The sequence below is a fragment of the Telopea speciosissima genome, chromosome 10, assembly GCF_018873765.1.
Source record: "Telopea speciosissima isolate NSW1024214 ecotype Mountain lineage chromosome 10, Tspe_v1, whole genome shotgun sequence".
Classification (NCBI taxonomy): domain Eukaryota; kingdom Viridiplantae; phylum Streptophyta; class Magnoliopsida; order Proteales; family Proteaceae; genus Telopea; species Telopea speciosissima.
In genome coordinates this window covers 7553827-7579313 of record NC_057925.1, presented here as the reverse complement: position 1 = coordinate 7579313, position 25487 = coordinate 7553827, and the positions used below count along the sequence as shown (strand labels likewise).

Below are 25487 nucleotides of genomic sequence, written 5' to 3'. Positions count from 1 at the left end.
GGCTTGATTTAATGCATGCCATTAGTTTTGGAGCTTTTGGCGTATCGCTCAATTACCTAACACCTTCAAATTCAAAATTTGTCCAAAATTTTACTCAAATCCAACAAAATGTCAAGGTAGATGCTCCAAAGTAGTTTACCAAAAACTTGATCTAGCAAAATATTGACCCAAATTGACCAAAAATGTAGAATTTTGGGACTTCCCAAACCTTTTGATCGAAATCCCCTTTGTTGAATTTCGACTAATCTTGACTTTTAAACATGGGGGGTTTGTAACATTTCTGTGAAATGACCGATACTTTTCACTTTTCAACATTTCAATCATTTTTTAATATTTCCATGAAATGTTCTGAAAAGGTGTGAGCAGAAATCTCCCACAAGAAACATTCTATCAGGACCTATTAGATTATGGGAGAAAGAATGCTAACCAGTGTTGTGCCTCAGTGTGTACCAACACCTAGACAGGCGGAAAGGACCAGGGATGCACCGATCATTTTGCACGCAACTGTGTCTGGGTGCAAGTACATGCCGCGCTGCACACCGGTTAGCGTTTCTTTTCCCTTAGATTGTTTTAATGTCATAGTATAGATATCATTTATTCATTTCCAGTATTTTTCCATAACCTTATCTATGCCGTTATAGTGTTAGAATTGTCATAAATAAGACTATTTCTAAAGTCCCCTATTTATGCCATTATAATGCTAATTTAGGGTTTTCAAAATAGTAAAACACCTTCTTATGCTGAAAGACTGCCCAAATGATTTTCAAAATATTTAAAGGGAAAAAGGACTTTGTCTGGCACTTAGTCTGGGTGGGACTGTAGCTCTTGCACCCAGACTTAGTCCCCCCACAAAATGACTGCCCTGCCCCCATGAAAAAGAAAATCCACCCCTGTTGATATTGCTCTCAGAAAGAAAATTCTCTCTCATATTTAAATATCTGCCTTACATATGCCATTATACTCTGCCTAAATGAAATTGTTGACCCTAGTCACTAATTCTGGCTCCAAAATGAATCTTTCTAGGGAACCCCGTTCGACACATGGTTATCATCAAAAGATCCCCTCATTACCAAATTAAGTGAGATAACTCCTGATATGTCCGAGATCATGCCCAATCTTCGACATGCTTCACTTTATCGACAAGGAAGACCAAAAAGGAATTTTTTGCTACGGGTACATGATCAAGGCATTCTCTACATTTTTGGACTACTAATGAGGTATGTAGGTTTATGCTATGTACTTTCAATACCATGTTGTGCATAATATAATAATTAACTATTTTTCAAAATGCTCCTAAACTACATTTGACTTGATCCATAGTGACAGTATTTGGACTCTGGACAACTATAAATATATGCGCAAGTTCGGTTCTTCCATCCCCTTTCTTCCTCCCCCCCCTCCACCCCCACCCTTTGCATTTTTCTATATATAATCCTCAAGCTAGAAACCGAGATTAGGACTAGATTTACTGCAATATGATGCAGACTAGTTAGTAATAATAGTATGGGAAAGAGAACGCCACCCGGTTGCGTGATGCACACCGCCCTTGCACCTTGACATAGGGGCGCCCAAAATGAATGCCACACCCCTGGCATCCCAAAAATGCAGTGGTCATTTTGCGCGCCCTATGTTAGGGTGCAGAGGTGGTGTGTCTGGCATGATCGGGTGGTGTTCCTTCTCCCTAATAGTATAAATGTAAATGATTCAAATAGAAAGAGACCGGCCTCTGACCGAGCATGCTAAGTGTGTAAAAGCTTCCTAGCACGTGACTTTAAACCTATCTAAAGATCTGAGAAGACCCCTGTCTTATCCATCATGATTCAATTCTCTCTTCTAAAAGGGGAGACATGTACGGGTCCTAAACTCTTATCTAGCTGGCTACTCCCAAAAGTAAGAACCCTTATCCCTGTCTCTCCCAATGCGAGAATCGTCGTACAACAACCACAGGACAGAGGCGTATAGCCTCCGGGCCATATATCTATATACACAAATCTAGTATTCTAATCCAGACATAGCACTTAGTTGGACAATGTAGGTCTGTTAATGTAACACACACACACCCCCCCCCCCCAAAAAAAAAAAAAAAAAGAGCTTATGACACAAATATTTATATGGCATCCACACATTCTTAAACTTCATAATATCTGTCAGAACTGAACAAAGAATATTCTCTGAACATTTTTATTAAAATTTTTCATACGATATAGCAACTCATATCCTATAAACACTATTGAACACTAAGAAGATGAAGTTTAGAGCAACCAAATTTTGTCAAGTCCGCACTGTGTCTTCTTATTTATTAACATGGCATCTATTGAACAAGCTTTAAGAACTAAAAAAGCCTTTCTCCTTCAAGCTTTCAACGGTTTCCTTCAGGCTCACCTCCAAAGGGATGAATTTTATCCCCAAGCTTTCTGCTTTCTCCCGGGAAAATTGGAAGGTTGGCAGATAAGGTTTGTCATCAGCACACCTGCCAAGAATGAAAATCAACATTTATCTTCTCAATAGAGAGAACAATAGAATAGTATACATTAAATCACCAAATAGGTTTCTTAACCAACAAAAATCATTCAAAGGGCTCATTGGGGAAGAAATACAAGAGTTGAGATTGTTTGTCTTACATTGGTAATCTTCCTTATTTACCTTAGATATATCATGTAATATAGGTTAAAAGCAAGTCAACAAGGCAAACTAAGGGTAATTGTTGGATATGTATCAATTAAAATCAATTTGAATATTTAAATTGAATTAATTCTCGTTATTTTTGTGTGTTTGTATATGCCCTAAGGTTAGACCTTTAAGTTGATCGCAACTAGGGACTGAAATTGCAATATTTTTTGGTAAATAAAAGGGAGACAAGAATTAAACCCTAGTAGGATCACCCAATAGGATCTCACACTTGGCTTATGAACCGCACTTAGGATTAAGGTTCTCTCATCTATATATTGAAACTTAAGGGGCAGTAGAATGGATCGATCCAAAGAATTTTGAGTTATAAATTTCGCTCTTTTTTCTCCTACAATTAGGGTTTTAAACCCTAGTCTCCAGACTGCAGTGTGGAGACACTACACAAGTGTTGAAATCCTTAGGAGGTCTAAAGGAGTGTCCAGCAGTGTCTAGACGTCTCTGACACTACATGCAGGGGCATGTAAAAACCTACAGGGAGATGTGTCCTACAAATTATATTGAAATATGATATGGTCTGTGACTACAAGAAGTTGAATATCAAATCTCAGTTCATATATCAAAGTTCAAAATGTAAAATTACACAGAAAACATAATTTACTTGATAAATTGGTGTCAGTAAAAAGGGATCCAATATATCACCAGAAATAACTATAAATTAGTGTCATCTTATTTATTTCTGTTAATATTCCAACAATTGACTTATCTGGATAGCAAAACTTACTTTTCGGGAAGGTGCAAAGTTGGATAAAGTTCATGCAAATTTTTCACAATCTCTGAATAATGAGCAACTCTCTCAGCTAAAACATATCTTCCATTGGCTGAAGGAATCTCAAAAGCCTGAATATGTGCATTTGCAACATCTTTAACATTAACCCATCCATATATTTCATTAGGAAATGTTTGTGGTCCTGCAGCAGTTAAAACATTGGCTCTTATATCACAAGAGTGACATAACAAAATAAAAAATACAAGGTCAAAAAATAGACTTTCTTTTTTCTTTCTAAAAACATATAGGAAAACTATTCCCCTAAATAACTATTAAATCTGATCATAGTTGTCAAGGTGATGCGAAGACAACAAGGTACCCCCTTCAGGTCCAAGGTGACCAGTTCCCTTTATGCCAAGCGATCTAGACTAAAACCTGACAACCTTGCTGTCCATTGTTATGAATTTCAATCTTTTCCCATTTATACCCTTGTATGTTTATAGATCACATGCCCTACAAGTCCTATATGTTGACCTTTATATGATTCTCGCCTTAGGCCTTGACCTCACCAAGGCATTTACTACTTGTCAAGCCAGCTGACCAATGCCATGGCTTGTCCTAGTGCCATGACAACTATGAACATGATTCTATACAACATTCTACGAATTTGAGGCCTATGTTCAAATAACAGACATGCTGCCTGCTTAGGAACTATGTGTGTCAACAAAGATATACCACAAAAACCAAAAATAATAGTGACAACAGTTTACTGAATATGGATTATCACAATATGATGATTGATGTCCATCACAACTTGCCATGATAAAAGATTGGTGGATCCATGTGATAGAAGACCCTACACCTTTCCTGATGGTTATGTTTCAGCCCCAAAAAACTAGGGGAAGTTTCTTAAATGTGACAAATTACAAGAATGCCTTAGAATTATTATGAAATGGCATTCTTATAATTTTGTGAACCATTAAGTTTATTTGTTTTTTTCTTGTTTCATACTAAAGTTTGATCAGTTAAATGGTTGTTCTTTCCACTATCACATGGACCTACTTATCTTCCATGTTTGCCATGGGGCCAGGGACGCGACCATGTGAGAACATATAGTAAGAATGTTTAGCTTTTCCCTTCTAAGGAAAAATTCTTTTACACAGCATACAGCAAGGAATCTCTGAAGGCACTAGTTGCTCCATTTTCCTAAGACCTTCTGGTATTCAATTTCAATTCCTCCATATAGAAGTGGTATGCCGGTACCAATCCAGTAACATTTCATTTTAGATAGATCCATAATTTGTTCAATTAAGTTTGTTAGACCTCATGGATCATTAAAGGGCTCAAGCCCCAAAAGGAAGACAATTGTGTTATCTATGTTAAAATTCTGTAGCAGGCTTTGACCAACCTGAAAAGAATCTAGTCATTCATAGAAAGCATTTTAGGCAAATAAGTATGTATTGGAGAAAACGTTTACCTCCACGATGGGAGAAAATGGTGTGAGAGAAAAGAAGGGTTAAGGGGCATGGGACCAGAGAGAAAAAAAAACTGTAATGATAGGAAAGCATACCATTTATTAAGTTCAGAATTAATCCTGCAGTTATATTTAGTGTTGGCTGTAAAAGAGGACCAATCACCATGCTTGGATTTATTGTAATCATGTCCATCCCTTTTTCTTTTGCAAATTTCCAGGCAGCCTCCTCAGCCAAGGTCTTCGAAAGTTCATACCAAATCTATACAAGAACAAGAAGCTCATTAGATATACTGGACCAGTAAACTAGTAAATCCAGAACACAGTAATACTTTTATGGCAAAAGGTTTCATACAACGCCAGCTCAAAATTGAAATTGCACCCCCTACATATCACTGTTCATGCGAGGGGGTGATATGCCATAAGGGGGTTCCCTTATTCGCCCTTTTGTCAAATTCCAAAGGGGTTCCCTTATTCGCCCAAAACTGCACTCAGGCAGTGTAGGGAACCCTCTCCCTATTTTCATTATGGACAGTTAGATTAAAATATATATTTATCCCTAAAAAAATCCATAAAATGAAATTTCAAAACAATTTAAGTGGGATAGAAATTTGAGTCAAAGTAAGACATTCACAGTACCAAGTCCAAGGCCTAAAGGGCCCAGACAATAAGAGCTAAACAACACTGCACAACCACACACACCTCATTCTCTTTGCAAAACTCTCGATCTGAAAACCAAGTCTCATCAACTACCACATCTGGAGTTCGAGGTTTTCTATTCCATGTAACTGCAGCTACAGAGGATGTTACAACCACTCTTTTAACAGACGGAGCTTTTGCACAGGACCTAAGAACATTAAGTGTCCCCTTTAATGCTGGATCAATTAATTCGTCCTGAAATGCATAGTGAAACAGAGAATGAACATGTATCAGAACAGTCACAAATGGTTAATATGGATATAGAACATTTATGCTTGTGAACTAAAAAAATAAATACCTAAGGGAATGATTTAATGATATGAAGAAAATCCTGAGACCACATCAGGTCCATTTTCATCATTCCAATGGTTACTGAGAAGCTAGTCAGAATAGTTATTGATATGCTAATCAAACATAAATTTCTTAAAGAAGCAACAACCCATTATGGAGCCAAGGAAGACAGAGATGCCAAACAACATTAATCAAGCAAAAATAGTCCATGCAAAAAGTTCATGGACAATCCAAACAGCTCTTCCCTTCTTTTAACTCACAATATGGGTTTAGGGCTCTTAAGTTTAGCTAGGAATTTTGGCCTACTTTTCGATTCAATCAATGAACTCAAGTGGCCCTATTTCTCAGCACATGAATGTCAATTAAACCAATTGATGGATACATATTGTAGCTCAGATTAGTATCCTTAGTTGCAAAACTGAATCAAGTTCTGATAAAATTTCCACCTTTGAAGCCAGTCATGATTAAGCAGTTTTTACATCGAAGGTTTTTTACACAATCACAGCTAATCACTATTTCTGCGGTAATGCCAATAGAACTTCAGAGTAGAAGTTCAGGAAGTCCAGTCTAGTTTTGATCCTATGTTTTAGGTAATCCAATGCAACTAGGATGTTATAAGGATACCCCAAGTAGAATCACACCCATTATACTAACGATTGAGTTGATTAAAGTATTTGTCACCTCCATTCTACATTGTTGGTTTTCTATAGTTCCCACAGAAAAATGCAAAGGAGATCTATTCTCATCATACAACCTAAAATTCCATGCTTATGTTAGGCTCTCTTTGGTATCATTTTTTTTTTTCTGACAAAAAAAAAAAAACGTTTTTGCAGTTGTTTGGTATCATTTAACCCTATTTCTATTTAAAAAATTGGAATAATAGAAAAACCTCAATAAGGTCAACACTCATTTATCTATTATAACCAAAAATCGTTTTTGGACATTAATGTGATTACTATTAATGAACATATGCACAATTGCTACTTAAGTCGGGGTAAAATCTCATTTTTTGGTTGCTGCATGGACTTGGAAACGGGAATGGTCTCAAAACAAAGACATTCACAAAAGAATCAGAGTCCAATTTCACAAGGAGTCTGGCTTGGTCAGCCCCCTTCCCCCCCCCACCCCAAGAGAGAGAGATAAAGGACCCACATATTTTAGTACAGTGATAAGCATATATTCCATCCACATGTTCACCACTTTACATAAATATTAATGCAATACATTAACAACTACACATAAGCATGACTTTTGTGGGCTTTCGCATGTTTGGATTTAATCATGTATTTACATATGTGTGCAAACATATAAAAAGCACACACATTTTAGGATTAAAAAGGTTGCAGTTTTTGCGCTTCAGCACAGCATGCAGTGTCTGGAACTTGCCACATGGAAAGGGGAAAACTTGGTGAAAAGGATGGGCACTTGTTGGGTTGAAATCCTACAAAGAACTCGGTATTTTTTCCTCTTTTGTTTTCACTCTTCAACACACCTGAGAACCAATTAATGGACCTATGCTTGGTAGAAACCCATTAGATAGTTCTTAGACAAAAAACAATTAATTCAAAAGCCCCTAACTTGAATATTCAGCTGCCACATGTCCGAAGTAGTTCAGAGCAGTAACCCCTAGTGTTTTTTTTTTCCCAAGCTCTGACATGTAGCATCTGAGTTTGCGGCTCAAAATTTGTCGCCACATTTCTCAAGTTATCTCTTTCCATGAGGCAGGTTTCAGCCCTGTATCTCTAACCCAAATGGCAAAATCAATCACTTTTTCAGGTGTCACTATGTAGGATAATGCTTAAGCGCGACTATTAGTAGCAATAATTGAAAGCACAATTTTCGCCATCATGCTTATCTAGATAAGGAAACTGCATGTGGGTGAACAATAGTTGAATGTACTCCCATTCATTAGTTCCAGTAAAACTCACACAACAAAAATGAATACTCCCTCTGTGCAACAGGACTCATTCAAACTAACAGGACCAATTTGGAAAAGCATTGAATTCCTGATAACATTTGCATTCTTCTTAGGTTCAGTAATTAAATTATAAATTTTTTTTTTCTTAAAAGAAGAAGAAAAAAAGTTTCAAGAGTTTGTGTTTTCAGGATTCTGGCAAAATATGGAAGTTGCTTATTCACACATGATTCCATGTGCCCCATGCTTTTAATTATTTCTCAATGTTACTTGGGTCAAATTATAGTGCAATGCCTTGACTACCAGATTCTTAATTCTCAGATATATGAAGACCAAAAGGAGTATATACACCAACTTAGCTTGTCCAGTTACACATGAACAGAGCCTTGAACACCAATTTGTCAGGATGCAACTTGGATCAGTTAAGTTGGGTTGTGAGCCACCCCAAGCCAGACCTAATGTATTCATTCCTTAACTCACGTAGAAATCAGGTTGTTGGCTGAATATATATCCACTCCAATTGCAATTTCAATATCATAGAAGCTAAAAGTACATTATGTGAGCTTGGAAAGGCTTGAACTAAAATCTTATCAATCTCTAGAACATACTAGTCCCTAAACCAATTAATTTAGTTGATAAAGGAGGCAATTATAATACATAACACATATGGTCAGGCTCTGGTTCCCAAAGTCTGAAGGAAATTTTTTGAAAAAGCAAACCTGTGGCCTAGAAGTGCTTCCCAAATCAATCTAAAGATAAGGTTATGCCCAAGATCAGGTAGAGTCAGGCCAGCTTGGAACTTTAACAACTTCAAATATATATATATATATATGTGTGTGTGTGTGTGTGTGTGTGCAAGCTAGGAAACAAAACTGCATGCAGAGTAACTTTCAAAGTGTTAAAATTCAATAAACATTCCCTTCAATTGAACAAAAATGGGTGTATCCAGCGCATGAGGCTCCCGCCACTGCGGGGTTTGGGGAGGGTCATAATGTACGCAGCCTTACCCCCAGACCATTAAAAAAGAGAAAAAGCTTATAATCATGCAGAACAAAGCCAAGAGAGGAAGGGGTGGGGAAGGAAGTCCAGCGCAGTACCATAGGATCCAGGCGATTAGAAAATAAAGAAATGGACAGTAACAATTCATAGCTAAAAAATTATAATATGCTAAATAGCAGTTGAACTATCTCAAGGATGTTATGGAAATGAACCTGTGGATTCTTGACTATGAAATAAACTGGAGATGCTGTATGGAAAACACCTTCACATCCATCCACTAAAGAATCAAACGATCCTTCCTCCAATAGGCTTGCTTTGAATAAATGAAGTCTTTCCTTTGCCCCATCAAGAGCAAGTAAATGTTCAGTCTTCTTTGGATCATCTGCGATGGCAAATGAACTGAATTTAATGAATTAAAACAACAGTAACACAGGCATCCTTGGCCTGCGAAGATAAGTTAGACATTCGAATGTTTAATTGTGTCACAAGTGTGATGCCAAACAGTTATGATGGAATAGCGAGACGATGGCTGAGTGAAATTTTATTTGTGGTGCATCCTTAAAACATAACCTGGAAGTATGAACTTTACTTGTACTTTCTATCACCTAATGAAGAATAGGAAATTAATCAAAGAAGTTGACTATCATCTTGAATCTGATTTGGGAGGAAATAGTTATTATTCATCCAAAAAAAAATGGAAGGAAATATAAAGCCTTTAATGCACTCAGATGAGAATAATAAGCTTTATGTGCATCAAAACAAAAAGAAACAGGGGAAACAATCTCCAACATATATATACATCGAAACTGTGCTATAACTAGAAATCCTTGTGATGAAAACAAAATTATGGTAGACAAAACATCATTTGTGGACAGGAGTCCCATAAGACTACCTGGATTCAGGACTGAGCAAAGAGACTGAAAACATAGTGAAGAAAGATAAAAGCCCACGAGAAGAGGGAACATAAAGGGCTTCGCATTCATCAACAACACTATCTAGTTGGAAGTTGCAACATTAAAGTTGAGTGAGGAAGAGTAAACCAGCATACTCTGGTAATGGATGACATTTGAGGCAAAACCTTGAAATGGGTGAGGCTATAATTCAAAATAGACTCGAAATAGAACTAATTGAAGTATGTAGCAAGTAGCCCAGAAATGAATTTCAAAATGGAGGAGTAGAGACAACAGAGCATCTCTACGAGACAGTAAATATGAAGGTTAGTAACTGAATAAGAATAGAGTGATTCAAGAAGATATAGATATACTGACTTGGGTTGCGAACAGAAGCTTTAACAGTGTATCCTTTGGCGAGCAAAAGCTTCACCAGCCATGAGGCGATGTAACCAGAAGCACCTGTGACGCATACCGTCTTCCCAGCACCAGCCATGTTTCTGACTCCTTGGGTTCCCTTGTGGTCTTATTGCTGTATTTGGTTGCTGATTTGGAACAAACGAAATGGTGACAGAAGGAAGAAAACAATCTAGCTAAATCTGCTTACTCAACCAAATCCATGTACATGATTTCTAATTAGTCGTTTAATATATTTTATTTTCTCATCGAAACAAAAATTAGGTAGTGGCGTTCGTTTAATATATTTTATTTTCACATTGAAACAAAAAAGTAGGTAGTGGCGTTAGGGATCCTTGTCGCCCCCAGTACTGGGGGCCGGGGGGTGCTGTGCCCATCGTGTGGCGCAACACCATCCATGTGTGCACGGTGGGGTCCACTGTGGACACATGGGCGGTGCTGTACCGCATGATGCGCACAGCATCACTCCCAGTATTAGGGGCGATAATTTTTTGTGGCGTTAGTAGGCGGCGTTTGCACATCCTCCATGTCAACAGCACGATGCGATGGGAAAAATATCACCTCAATTTGTCTGCCCGTCAATTTCCTCAACTCCCTCTAATAAAGGGAGGTAGACCCCATCTCGGGCAATGTGTTTGGGCAGGAGATAAGGTGGTCATTTCTGTCCCCCTATTAGATGGAATTGGGGAAATTGAGGAAATTGAGGGGCAGACAAATTGAGGGGATAAAGATCCCGATGCGTGAGCCATTTGAATTGACGGCCAATTATAGATTGAACTGATCCATTCCCACGTGGTGGATTGCGCCGTTTTATAATTGAACTCCTTACTGGAGCGGGTATGGGTACGACCCGATAGGCATTTAGTCGTTATGAGTAATTATTGCCTGATGAAGTGGTGTGACGCCATTAGGCCACTAGATTTAGGTATATCATTCCGTATTATTCAACTCAATATCAGGCTTCATATTGATTTTGAAAGAGGGATGAAGGATTTTTCTTTCCCTCCTGTTTGCAATATTCATGAGACTTATGTATTTATTGGGAGAAAGAACACTAACCAGTGCTATGTGTGGGCATGCGTCCAAACACAGCCCAACACGAAAAGACTGATGCACCTTTCCACCTTTCCAGTGGTAGCGGTCTTTTCATGCCGGATTGTGTTTGAGCGCAGATACACGCCCACACACAACATTGGTTATCATTCCTTTTCCTTTATTTATTTATTTGTTTGTTGGACAAGAGATCGCCACTTGATCGTGTAGTCCCTACACCAGCACGGGCCCAGTAAAAGACATCAACATTGATAGAATTTTTTATTTCAAGAAGGGTTGTTCAATAATTCTGTACATTCCCGTGTTCCAATGTCTGGGCGCCTGAACCACACTACAAAGCAACCATCTTTTTTCATTATTTATTTTTTTATTTTTTTAATTTCCAGCATTATAAAATTAGAGGAAACTCAACCGTGAGACATTTTGATCATTCATATGAATACAATGCTCCTACACGATAAATTTGATTTCTACTTGCAAAATAGAGAACTTACACCTTACATGTCGATAGTATTGCGAAATGGGTTTTGAGTTTCTCTTACTAGCATTTGTGGGAGCTTTCTTTTCTTAAAGATCTTCTATCCAATTGTCGTTCAATTTTTGCCTAGTGAGACTAAAATATTTTTTCCTTTAAGAAATAGTACCAAAGAAAAAAAAAATCTCGAATTTGGCTTATTTTCAATGAAATTCTCAACATGTACCAATGCTAAGGCTCCATGTGTGCAAAATCAAGGTTAGGTTGTTGTTAGAATATTTAGACATTTAGTGTGTGTCTATCAAACACAACAATTTTGTTATGTGTTTATTGTAATTATTCTTTGGGAAAATATAACGGACACCCCCTTCTAAGTATTCAAAATGGCACAGACTTACCAAACTTTGAAAAAATATCAAAGATTACCCTTATTTTATGATTATATTTCAACTAAGTCCAGTCCGTTAGTCTTTTACAGTTAAATTGTTGTTAATATTTTTATAATGACAAAATTACCCTTTCAACAGGGTGAACTCCCCAAAATACCCTTGAGGGTAAACCCCCATAGATTTCATTCTCTCTGTTCATCGTTTTCACCGTCGATGAACAGGGTGCAACATCGTCGTCCCAGGCCCAAAATTACCCTTTCAACAGGGTGCAGCGTCGTCGTCCCAGGCCCAAAACCATGGCCGATAACCTGGTGGAGGTGGAGGGTATGGGTATGCCCCTTGCAAAGCGCCTCCTCCTCATCTGGACTTGTAAGGACCAGGAATGAGGGAGACTTAAATCTATCAAAGTTTAAAATGTAATCAACACTCAGGAAGCTCAACCCACTGGAAAGGTTCGACTGGGACTGGCTCAACACAATTGCAAAACAGGGCAAGTTGGGTAGATGCAACAGTAGGGAGACTTGTAAGGACCAGGAATCAGGGATTCGAATCGTTTTGGGTGGGAGATCCTTACCCTCAGGTTCAGGTATATTGGACTTAGGACCAGAGTTGTATCAACTCCTTCCAACCCACGTAACGCAAGTAGCAGAGAAGAATAGTAATGAACAAACAAATTAATAAAGAATAGGAGGACAGAACAATGAAGAGGATAGGAGAAAAGGGCTGTGGGGAGATCAAACCCTAACAACTTTTTATTCAAAAAACTCCTATCTCTGTAATATCAATGGGTACATGTAATTCTTCATATAAACCCTATTAAGGTTCGATTAAATGCACTGCTTTATGGTCCAATCTTTATTTTTTGCTGGACCCATCATTCTATGTTGTAAAACCATGAATGGTTAAATCTTTGTGAACGATTGAGGTTTGACTCTCTCTCTGTGTTCTTCAAATTTCTCAGAAGTCCTTTCAAAAGAAAAATAAAATTCAATTCTTTGAAATTTAGATAAATTCAATTAAATATTGGATTAGCAACTGCCTTGGTTCAAACAGATGATGTTACATGTAACAGGGGTTAGATCAGTTGTGGAGCACAGTTTTAGGAAGAAGATGAGAAGAGCTTCCTGCAACAGTGTTGAAGGCCGACGGTGTTGAGAACTTGACTGCAACGGATTTTGAAGGCCGATGGTCTTCCTCTGGGTTTTGGCAGAAGACGAGAAGAGGTCTGAGTTCGGCCGAGATGTGAAGGCCGACAGTGTTGAACTCGACGAAGGTGGAAGAGATGAGAAAGGATTTGCAGTCAAATTCTCAACGATGGAGAGGTTAACGAACAAATTTGGGGATTTTTCTTTTCCAAACCCTTCCTTCTCCCTTAGTTTGGTTCAAGCGTTTGATTGGTTTGGTTGAGTGACTTTGAACCGGTTTGAGTGAGTGTTGGGGTTAAAATGGACATCTTAACTTTGGGTGCTTACTGTGCTTAACATCAGGATCGGATTCGGCTCTGATACGGATCGGATGTAATCGGATTCGGATATTTCCTGATTGAATACGAATACCTCTAAACGGATTCGGATGCGGATCGAATTCGGATTTTTGACCATTCATTTACACCTCTGCATTGTGTGACCCGAACCTTCCTCCCCCTAGTGGATACATTTCACTCTCAAGCCATAGTTTTAGATCATGATTCTCTTCTCCTCATATTCTAGAACATGTTGAATCTTAAAAAACCCTCAAAATCGTTATTTACTTAATTTTTTATAATTAAGTATTCGGATTCGAATTTTTATCGGAGTATTCAGATTTTTTCCCAGATATCTCTAATCGAATACGGATGCCCCTAAATGGATACGGATGCAGATCGAATTCGGATTTTCGGTTATCAATTTACAACCCTAGGAAGGTTGCCATTTTGACCAAGTTTGGTAAGTCCGTGCCATTTTGAATACTTAGAGGGGATGTCCGTGAAATTTACCTTTATTTTTTTATGTGTAATTGTCTAGTCACTGGTTTGATACTCTTTTATTGATGTACAATGGATATTATATGAAGAATTACATGTACCCATCTGGTTAAACCAATCCTCCTATTTATTTGATATATTCAAACAATAAATATTATACCTAAACACGTGCATCACATCATAATCCACATATAATATAGAACTAAAAAATCAAAACGATATGATGCTTATGACTTTAAAAAATAGGGAAGGAGATGAGACTTCCCTAGAAATACAAAACAAGGCTAGTATGTATAATCCAACATAATAAAATGTTATATAACAGAATCATATGAATGGAACTAACCTAAGCTACTATTTATTACTAAACATTCACCAAAAAAAAATATTATTATTAAACAAAAAATAAAACTCTAAATTATAAGTATGTAATATCCAAGAATTTCACTCTATACAATTAAAAACCCTAGTTATAATGAGAAAAGAAAATAAACTAACCTTAATATGTTAATGTACGAAAAATTATTTATATGGAAAATAATATTCCTAAATTTATATGATTCAATCCTAAAATATTAAAAAAATAATAAAAAAATTTGAATAAAAATAAAGAGATTAATACCTAAATACCCCAACATGTAAATCTAACCTAATATGTAAATCAAAATGAAGAAAAAATTATAGAACAAAAAAATAATATATTCTAACATGATTAATATTAAAAAAACAATGAAATAATGCAAATACATGAAAAATAAATTTAAAAAATATATAAAATATTAAATATATTGAACGATGGTTTTAAATAGTCTAATGTGATCTCAATCAAAGCTCTAGAATTTCGTAAACGAAAAAAATGAAGAAACACTTTCCTAGTTTGAGTCGGCATCAACTCAGAAAGGGAATCTTTTGACTTCAAGAAGGCCTAGAAGAACTTGCTTTCAACATCGACACGGGGATTTAGACACTAGATCAAACATATTCACCCTAATAATATCATTAAGAATATGTTACTTTCAAACTATAAGTTCAAATTTAGTGATTCAAAATCCATTGGAAAGATTATTCTTAGTCCTTTCTAATGGAATAAAATACAAAGACCATTTTAGCCAATTTTTTTGAAAAATCCAATGTGGAAGTAAGTCACACATGGGCTAAACATAGAATCTTACATAAAATAATAGGCAAATGAAATTATTTTCAAATCAATTTTTATGATAAAATAAACCTAATCACGAAGTTCAGACTGATTGTAAAGTTGTTTGACTTGCCTTTGACCTAATCAACCCTTCTAGAGGTATTTTGATCAATTTTTAGATCTACTTCTCTCGGCCAGTTTGAGATAGTCAAAACATTAGCTGAGAGTCAGACAAAACATCTAAGACAACTAAATTTTTTTTTTGGTAATTCCAAGACAATTAAACATATGCTATGTACTATCCAAGGGCAACCAATTATCATTGTTATACATGCCTCTAGAATGACAAAATGAGGTGTCTATGCAAGGTTGTTTATTCAACAACCCCCTCAACCCCCCCCCCCCCAAAAAAAAGAGGCAATACGCCATCCACACATTTTGAAAATTTATCTTCAATTGTCAAAACTGAACATTTTTAGTACAATATTTCAAATGATAAATCGACTCAAATCTTGTAAATCCTAAGGAGTTTAGAGCAACCAGATTTTATCAAATCATCCCCACTATTTTTTTTTTTATGGTATTTGCATGACTTCTATTGAACAAGCTTCAGAAACTAAAAAAGCCTTTCTCCTTCAAGCTTTCAACAATTTCCTTCAAGCTCACCTCCATAGGGATGAAATTTATGCTCAAGCTTTTTGCTTTCTTTTGGGAAACTTGGTAGGTTGGCATATAAGGCTTGTCATCTGCACAACTGCTAATAATGAAAATCAATAGTTATCTTATTAATAGAGAGAAATTAAATCTAAAATTGGTTTCTTAAATCTTAAGCAACAAAAAACATTCAAAGTGCTCTTGGATAATGAAAATGTATCTCTTCAAATTTAAGGGAGGAGTAGTTGACTATATTAACACCCTACATACCCAATCTTTTGATTGCTTGTCCAAAGGGACCCTTTTTTGCATGTTCTACTGGGTGAAGAGCAACTGAGATAAGAAGCATCTTATAAAATATATCTATTGAGGACCATTATCATGTACATACTGAGACTGATTTCTAGGACTATTTTTGAACATTTGCAGAGCTTGGATTCTACAAATGAATTTTTCCTCGATATTAACAAATTGAGATGCGGTGAGAAAAGACACACATAGTTTACGCCTTGTATCAAGTATGATCTCCGATGGATTTGATTGGAGGGTGAGGATCCATGTAGCAAACCCCATTTAGTTGGGACAAGGCTGAGTTGTTGTTTATTAGCACACACACAGAGAGAGAGAGAGAGAGAGAGAGAGAGAGAGAGAGAGAGAGAGAGAGAGAGTCAACAATTGGTGCTCTTCCCTGATGAAGAATTCCGAGATTTGGGATTGTTTGGCTTACAACTTGTGCTCTTCCCTATTTATCATAGATATATCATGTAATATGGGATAAATAGAAAGTCAACAACAAAGCAAACTAAGGGTAATACATATATAAAAATATATTAACACACATTAAAATACATTCTAAGTCAAGGAAACACCTAAAAGATATTATGGACAGGAAGGAAACATCAAAACTATATTAGAGCATAGAACTAAAAAATAGAAGAGAGATATTAAACATTTCTATGCAAGAGACACATGGGCATGTTCAAAGGAGAGTCCATTAGTGTCAGACACCATTAGTGTCTAGACATGTCTAACACTGCACAATAGGTCATACAAAAATTCTAGGGAGATGGTTCCTACAAATCATATTGAAATATGAATATAGTTTGTGACTAAAGGAAGTTGAAATATCAAATCTCAGTTCATATAATAAATTTCAAAATGTACGTGAATTACATGAAAAATTTTATTCACTTGACAAATTGGAATCAATAAAAAGGGATCCAATATATCATCAGAATTAACTATATATTAATTAATAAAATTTTATTTATTTCACTTAATAATTCAATAATTGACTTATCTAGTTTATAAAACTTACTTCTCTGGAAGGTGCAAAGTTGGATAAATTTCACGCAATGTTTTCACAATCTGTGAATAATGAGCAACTCTTTCGACTAAAGCATATCTTCCATTGGCTGAAGGAATCTCAAATGCCTGAATATGTGCATTTGCAACATCTCTAACATCAACAAATCCAAATGTTGCATTGGGAAATGTTTGTGTTCCTGCAACAATAAAAACCTTGGCACTTATATCAAAAGAATGAGTTATGAAAATAAAATTAGTAAATTACATCTAAGGTAATGTTAACAGATGATGATGAAATGACCAAAATGCCTCAAGTTTCTATACCTATTAAAAGATTTCAGTTGGAAGCATATGTTTCAACATCACATTTTAACATCTTTTTTAATTTTTGATTTGGATTTTGGTCGTTCATATAGCATTTTAAATCAAGACAAACATCATAGTACAGTCTAATTTATGTTCACTTTGTCAATATCTTAAAAAATATTCTAGTTGGAAGGATAAAGTTAAAAGATAATGGTTTTGTATTTTTAAATAATTGACTTAGATCATGGCTGTTCAACTAGCATTTTAAATCATGGCAAACACGTACAATGGAACACAACAAGATCCGAGATCAGACCGTCAATAAATTCTAAATTTTTTCGATTGATGGATACAATTCAACCATTATATATTGGTATTTTAAAAACTTTGATATGCATCATGACCATTCATTTAACATTTTAAATCATGAGAAACATAATGGTAATGTCTGATATATAAACAGATTATAAAATTATCCAATCACATGATTAAAATATTGATTGCATCAAATGCTTTTAATAATTACCCAATCATAGATCATAATATTTTTTGGTATGTATATCATTATTAAAAATCCTAAATGAGTGGTTATGATGCATATCAAAAGTTTAGAAATGTCAAAATATAATGATTGCATCGTATTCTTCCAGTCGGAATATTTTAAAATTCCATGACGATCTGATCTCGGATCATGTTGTGTGCCATTGTGTTTGCCATGATTTAAAATGTTAATTGAATGGCCGCAACCTAAATCAAACATTTAAACGTTATACTAGTATGGTTGAACTCCACCCTCCCAATTAAAATAATTTTGAAGCTTTGATAGTGTAGTCTTAAATCGGATTGTAGCATAATGTTTGCCATGATTAAAATGCTAAATGAAAGACCAAGATCTAAATCTAAAGTTAAAAATTGTTAAATCATGATGTTGAACAGTATCCTTCCAAGTAGAATTTTTTTTTTGGTAGAAATAAAAAATTGGGGCATTGTGTTCATGTCATCATCATCTATTAAGATTTACTACCACCTTCAGTGCTTGGGGCACCCTAAATTTTTTTTTTTTTTATCTTGTTTCATGCCTAAGTTTGACCAATAAGATGGATGTGTGGTCCACCATCACATGGACCTACCCATATTTCCATGTTTGCGCTAGGGCCATGGATGCAACCAAGTGATGACTACATATCAGTGTTAGAACATCAGATTCTTACAATCAGATTAGAAGAAGTAGAGAAAGAGGGAAAGAAGAGAATCATGCAAGCTCCAAAGGTGGGAGAGAACCTGCGGCTAGATCAGAATGTTCAACCGCAAGTCTGTCCATCTCTATTAATAATAATAAACCAAAATAAGATGATAGGACAATACTGCCCCTTACAACCACACACCTTAACTTAACATAGACCTCAAGAGCTAATAGAAAATAAATAGAATGACCAAACTGCCCCTAGTCCTTGACGCTAATACTTAAACAATCAGTAACAATAAGAATACTTAGCTTATGTATTTAAAAAAAAAAAAAGAATACTTAGCTTTTCCCTAATAAAAAGGAAATTTTATTTATTTATTTTTGAGAGAGAGAGGACTCTCTGAAGGTCTAATGTTCTCCATTTTCCCAAAAGCTTGTAGTAGTCAATTCCTCCATATAGAAGCAGTGCCTTGGTAAAACTTAGCTCATAACTTGGCAATCCATTAACCTTTCATTTTCAATAGATCCATAATTTGTTCAATTAAGTTAGCTAGTCCTCACTGATCTTTAAAGGGCACAATCCTCAGAAGGAAACCAATTGTGTTACCTATGTTAAAATTCTGCAGCAGTCTTATTTTTTTTATAATGGAAATTCTGCAGAAGGCTTCGACCAACCTGAAAACAATTCTATTGGTAGTTCATATCGATCTTCGTTCACAGAAAGCATTTTAAGCACATACAAATGTAATGGGGAGAATGTTTACTTAACAGGATTGGAGAGAGGAGTGTGAGAGATTAAGAGGTGTAAGGGTGTTGGGAGGGGAGAGAAAAGAGCTTAAATAATAAGTAAGCATACCATTTAAGTTCAGAATTGCTTCAGCACTTGTATTTAGTGTTGGCTGTAAAAGAGGACCAATCACCAGCGCGGGATTTATTGTTATCATGTCCAACCCATTCTCTTTTACAAATTTCCAGGCAGCCTCCTCAGCCAAGGTCTTTGAAAGCACATACCAACTCTAGAAGAGAACAAGAAGCTTATTAGATGTACTAGACCAGTAAAGTAGTAAATCACAATACAGTAATCTTTTCATTTTGAACTCCATGAATAATCCATAAAAAAATTTTCAAAAAATAAAATGAAGTGGAATAGAAGAGAACCAAATCCAAGACCTTGAAGGCCTGGACAATAAGAGCTAAACAACATTGCGCAACCACACACACCTTTATCTCTTTGCAAAACTCTGGATCTGAAAACCAAGTCTCATCAACTATCACATCTGGAGTTTTAGGTCTTCTATTGTATGCAACTGAAACAAAAGAGGATGTTATAACCACCCTTTTAACAGATGGAGCTTTTGCACAGGATCTAAGAACATTAAGAGTCCCCTTCAATGCAGGATCAATTAATTCAGCCTGAAATGCAGAGTAAAACAGAGAATGAACATTTATCAAAACAGTCATAATATCAATATAGTGAACATTTATACTTTATAATCCAAAAGGTTAATACATAAGGCCTCAACTGGATCCATTTCCAAGGTTCCAACGGTTACGTACTCAGATGATAAACATAAAGTTCAGAAGAAGAAACAACTCATATGGGGCTGAGGAAGACAAACAGAGATGTCAAACAGCATTAAACAGCCAAAAATAGCCTAGGTGAAAGTTCATGGACAATCCAAACAGCTCCTCCCTTCTTGAGCTCAAGTGGCCCTATTTCTTAGAAACTAAATGTCACTTAAACCAAGCTATTGCTATAAAGCGAAGTTCAGATTAGTTTCCTTAGTTGCAAAACCGAGTCAAGTTTTGGTAAGTTTCTACCTTTGAAACCAGTCATGATTAAGCAGTTTTTACATCGAAGGTTTTCCCACAATCACAGCTGGTCACTATTTGAGCTGCATTGGCAATGGAACTTGAGAGTAGAAGTTCAAGAATAAGTCCAGTATAGTTTTGATCCAGTGTTTTAGTGCGTCCAATGCAACTAGGATTTTATAATGATAATCATGTAGAATAGTATTTGTCACTTGGCCATCCAAAGACAGGTATTGTGAAGATTATGGCTTGCAGACTAGCACTGATTTGCCACTTAAAGGATTTAGGTTTGTGGTAGACTTGAAAAGTAATTGATCCCAAGTACACATAATTTCACTGATCAAAGGAGACTTATTCTCTCATACAACCTAAAATATCTATATTTGTGTCGATATATACACCAAGCTAGCTTGTCCAGTGACTAGTGAACTGAGCCTGGAATCTCAATTTGTAAGGATGCAACTTGAGCCAGTTAAGTTGGATTGTGAGCCACATCAAGCCCCAATTTAATGTTTCACTCCTTAAGTCATTTAGAAATTAGGTTAGTTGGCTGAAGACCTTTCAGCTCCCAACTGCAATTACAATATATTAGAAGCTAAAAATACATCATATTGAGCTTGCAAAGGCTTGAACTAAAATCTTATCAGTCTTTAAAACATAATTGTCCTTATCCCAATTAATTAAGTTGATAAAGGAAGCAACTTTAACAAATAATGCATAAGGACAGTCTCTGGTTCCCAAAGTCTAAACGATACTTTCAGTGAAAGCAAACCTGAGGTTTACAAATGCTTCCCACATCAATCTAAAGATAAGGGTAGGCAGAATTTCAGGTTGACTCAGGCCCAGCTTGAAACTTTAACCTCTTTCTGATCAAATATAAATCCAGGGTATTTAACTTGAAAACAAAACTGTATCCATAGAAAACAACAGTAAGGCAAGATATTAAGAAATCAAGCAAGAAAGAGGTTCGTAGCTAAGCAAAATTATAAAATGAAAAATAGCAGCCGAAACTGTCTCAAGGGATGTAATAGGAATGAACCTGTGGGTCCTTGACTGCATGATAAAATGGAGATGCTGTATGAAAAACACCTTCACATCCATCCACTGAAGAATCAAATGATCCTTCTTCCAATAAGTTTGCTTTGAATAAATGAAGTCTTTCCTTGGCACCATCAAGAGCAAGTAAATGTTCAGTCTTCTTTGGATCATCTGTGACAGCATATGAACTGAATTTAATGATTAAAACAAGAACAAGACAGGCATCCTGGCCTACACAGGTAAGACAGACATTCAAATGTCTAATGCAGAAAAGGAAATTAATGAAAGAAGTTGATTATCACCCAGAATCTAATTTGGCAGGAAATAAAATTCCTTTAATATACTCAGATGAGAATAGTATGTTTTACGAGCATAAGAAACAGACAGAAACAGAGGAGAAAATCTCCAAGATACAGAATGAATCGCTAGCATTTCAAAACTGAAAACTGTCATATCACTAAATCCATGTTATGAAAACAAAATTATGGTAGACCATAAATCATTTGAGGGCAGGACCCAGTAAGAGTACTTGGATTCTGAACTGACCAAAGCGACTGAAAACATAGTGAAGAAAGAAAAAGAGATCAATAGCGAAGGGAAACACAAGGGGCCTCACATTCATCAACAAAACTAAGGAGTTGCAACATAAGATGTCAATGAAGAGCAGTAAATCAGCATACTCTTGTAATTGATGACATTTTTCATTTCCATTCAAGCCAACCTATTGCTTCATAAAAATTCTGAGCCAAGTGACTTACAGTGTTAATGGTTGACCAAGCTTTGTCCTTGACACAGTCAAAAATTGACAATTTTGATTTCCAACATGGCAAGGCATTCTGGTAAAACCATGGCTTTGATGGCAGTTAATAAAATTCAAAATTTGTAGTGTTAAAAATACTCAAAAGATTATTAATAGAGAAATATGGTTATTCATGTGGGTGACCCAGTTTACGAGCCTCAAACCTTCAGACCTGATTCAGAATGAGAGAATTGAGTATGAACATAATAACTTCACCACTAAAATATAAGGATGGATTGAAGATCATAAATCAAAACCGTGAAATGGGTATTTATGCTATATTCAAAACACACTGAACTAATTGAAGATCGATCAAAATGTAGAGACAACAGAGCATATATGAGAGAGTAATGAAGCTTAGTAACTGAAATAAGAACAGAAAGGTTTCAAGAAGATATTTACTGACTTGGGTTTCGAACAGAAGCTTTCACAGTATATCCTTTGGCGAGCAAATACTTTACTAGCCATGAGGCGATGTATCCCGAAGCACCTGTGACACACACTGTCTTCCCAGTACCGGCCATTGTTTCTGATTCCTTGGGTTCCCTTGTAGTCTTATTACTCTCTCTGGTTTCTGATTCTGAGCAAAAGAAAAATGGTGGCAGAAGAAGGAAGAAATGAATGGCTGAGCTGCTTGACATTGTCAAAGAAATTAATGACATGATTCATGACCTTCTCGTGTGGGAAGAAAGATACGTTCCCTCTCACAGAAGATACAATTTTCTGTGGATCCACTTAATTCAGTATCTCACTGTTTGGCATTCTTACCTTTTATTTTTGCAGTTAGTGTAGAATTGATCAATAAGATCCTCTGTATCATTCAATCATGTATCATTTTATATCAGATTTTATTTTAACTCTGAAAACATTTTTTTCTTTTTTTAATGAAAAGTACATAGTTTACAAACTAAAAAGTACATTAAAAGAGTTTTAAACACTTACTAGCTGAAGTGGCAAAAGCATGAGAGTTGATATGGTTAATTCTTAAGTGTTGCGTATCGGAGGCCATTTCGGTCTCTGGTGATACCGATAAATCCCTGTCGATCTGGTATTGGATGAAATTTACCTTTTATTTTATCAGATCCTACCGAGGGCCCATAGGCGATAGGCCATTAGGGGTGACAGCCCAAGAGGGGGGGGGGGGCTGTCACCCCTAATGGCCATCCTAACCCTGCCTGAGTGGGGTCCACTTCCCCTTAATAGAGACATTGGGGAACTAGAGGAGATAATTTTTGGAGGGGAATATGGATGTCTAATATCCGATATGGGGGGGGGGGGGGGACAGAATCGAACCAACGACCACTCCATTGGATTTAGACCAGCATCCAACTGTGTTGTCAGATCCGCCACCATGCCAAAAGGCGCTTCCCCAATACAAATGATTTGTATTAGTATCATATCAGTGGTTTTCAGCAATACCGATACGTATCGACCGATGTTGGATGTATGAAGGAGTATCTGAATTGGCCCTCATACCAAATTTCATTGTTCAAAGATACCGATACGTATTCTTTTCTCTTTGTTTTCAATAGTATTTAATTGGTTTTGTTTTCAACAAAATTCCTAATCTTTTACCAGGCCAATTTTCATATATGGGAGAAACCTGATATAGGCAGATAGGGGTTATTATCATTGGATGGCTTTCCACAATTCTAGACTTTGGCAGGTCCACATTTGACAGGAACAGAACAAATCAGTTTCCAAACTGTGTTGTAGAGTGAGTATATATAGAAAAAAGGTACTTCCCAAGATCCACATTTGTGACTGCTTAGATCTGCTGCCAATTTTAAATCTGAGCAAAATTTATCAGAACGGTCTGCCTTGATAAGCTTATCAAGGTAGCTGCTTGTATATTTGCTATGTGGCAAATTTCACGGGATCTTAATATTTTAGACGTATGGATCCTAAGGTCTCTTGCTCATATGTAAAATTTCATCCCAAACGAAGTTTGCCAAAATAGAGTTTGAAAATCAAGACTATGAGAGAATGCACAGTAGTGATTAGAATACCCTAAACATGCATGGAAATGCATGGAGAAGCATGCCAATGTACGGAAGGGTACTTAATTGAATTAGACTCTTAAGTTTTTTAAAATGTAAGTGACTAATCCAAACCAAATACTAATTATCCAATGGTCAGAATTACCATAACATCATTACGTATACATGGCACAATGAGATAGGCTACCTTGGTAAGCTTATAAATGATAGACCTCCCAAATAAAACTTTTCCTTTATATATATTAAGTAGACAAGGAAAAATTATCCATCCCATGGACTTACTCTCTAAACTTTATCTAATGTTCTAAAGATATAATTCCGACCTATTTTTTTTTGGGTTACATGTATCACCTTGGCATGAGCATTGACTTTCAATCTTATACAGCTTTTCTTTTTCACAAGGCCCATTTTTGAGGGGTCTCTCAAATTAGATGCTATTTATTTATTGGGGTGTTGTTCTCTGTGCCGCAGCGCAGGCTACGACCAGGCACATGGGGGTGTGTTCAATGACCACCCTGCCCCCTGCACAGGCTGCCCATGTGCCTAGATGCAGCCTGCGCTGTGGCACATAGAACATTCTCCCTTATTTATTTATGGGAAATTCTCACATACCACCCCTGAGGTATCACATAAGTATAAACATACCCCCTAGTTTTGGAAAATTCTACGTACCCCCTGAGGTTCACAAAAGTTAGCATTATGCCCCCATTCTATTAGTTTATGACTAACATTGTTAAAAACTTGGGGTGCACTGGCAAAATTATCCTCATCTTTCCCAAATCGTTTAAGATTTGAAAAAAAAATCTGGAACTCATCTTCTCCAAACCTGCACATCACTTCCCTTTCTCCTTCCATTTCAAAAACCTAATCTAATTAGAACCCTCAACTCATTTTCTCTAAACAAAGTTACTTATGTTCATAGTACAGTATGCTAGATTCCAAAGGTGTTACTTATATTTTGGATGTCTCTTTGGAATGTTTAAAGTTTAAGGATGTTAAAGTACTTCATTCCCCCATTGGGAATTTTAAGTCTTCCGCTTTTGGCGATCAAGAATGTCTATTAAGCAAAGTTTTTACTTCTTTTGGCTCGCGACTAAGATTGCTAGACGATTATATTTATTGAAATTTAGCCTTTTCGCAAAGTGGGGGAAGGTATGATTCTGTACATTTATCCCTCCCAGACCATGCAGTAACAGGAGTCTTGTGCACTGGGAAGACGCTCTTTTTTAAATAGGTACTCCAGGTGAACACCATTAACTGTTAAATATCATTTGCTGCAAAACAAATATG

General features: G+C 36.3%; 3 protein-coding genes across 3 annotated transcripts in view; all 3 read right to left on the bottom strand.

Moving 5' to 3' along the window:
• The window catches only part of LOC122642253 (phenylacetaldehyde reductase-like), a 41399-nt gene extending 28364 nt beyond the window's left edge, over positions 1 to 13035 (bottom strand). Inside the window, exons 1-2 of the mRNA XM_043835697.1 lie at positions 13030 to 13035; positions 2900 to 2903 (exon numbers count right to left, since the gene is read on the bottom strand). The gene's annotated coding sequence lies outside the window, so the exon portion shown is untranslated. The remainder of the gene's footprint in view (positions 1 to 2899; positions 2904 to 13029) is intronic.
• On the bottom strand, positions 2303 to 10156 carry LOC122642244 (phenylacetaldehyde reductase-like). The gene is made up of 6 exons (XM_043835684.1): positions 10038 to 10156; positions 8982 to 9151; positions 5568 to 5759; positions 4965 to 5127; positions 3410 to 3596; positions 2303 to 2470 (listed from the first exon to the last, which is right to left on the bottom strand). The coding sequence occupies exons 1-6, from the start codon at positions 10153 to 10155 to the stop codon at positions 2326 to 2328; spliced, it is 975 nt and encodes a 324-aa protein (XP_043691619.1). The 5' UTR covers position 10156; the 3' UTR covers positions 2303 to 2325.
• A 2640-nt stretch (positions 13036 to 15675) lies between the features above and the next one.
• Positions 15676 to 22721, bottom strand: LOC122642246 (phenylacetaldehyde reductase-like). Its single transcript, XM_043835686.1, has 6 exons — positions 22604 to 22721; positions 21400 to 21569; positions 19770 to 19961; positions 19405 to 19564; positions 17067 to 17253; positions 15676 to 15848 (listed from the first exon to the last, which is right to left on the bottom strand). Exons 1-6 carry the CDS (start codon positions 22719 to 22721, stop codon positions 15704 to 15706), a joined length of 972 nt encoding a protein of 323 aa, XP_043691621.1. The 3' UTR covers positions 15676 to 15703.
• Between the last annotated feature and the right edge of the window lie 2766 nt (positions 22722 to 25487).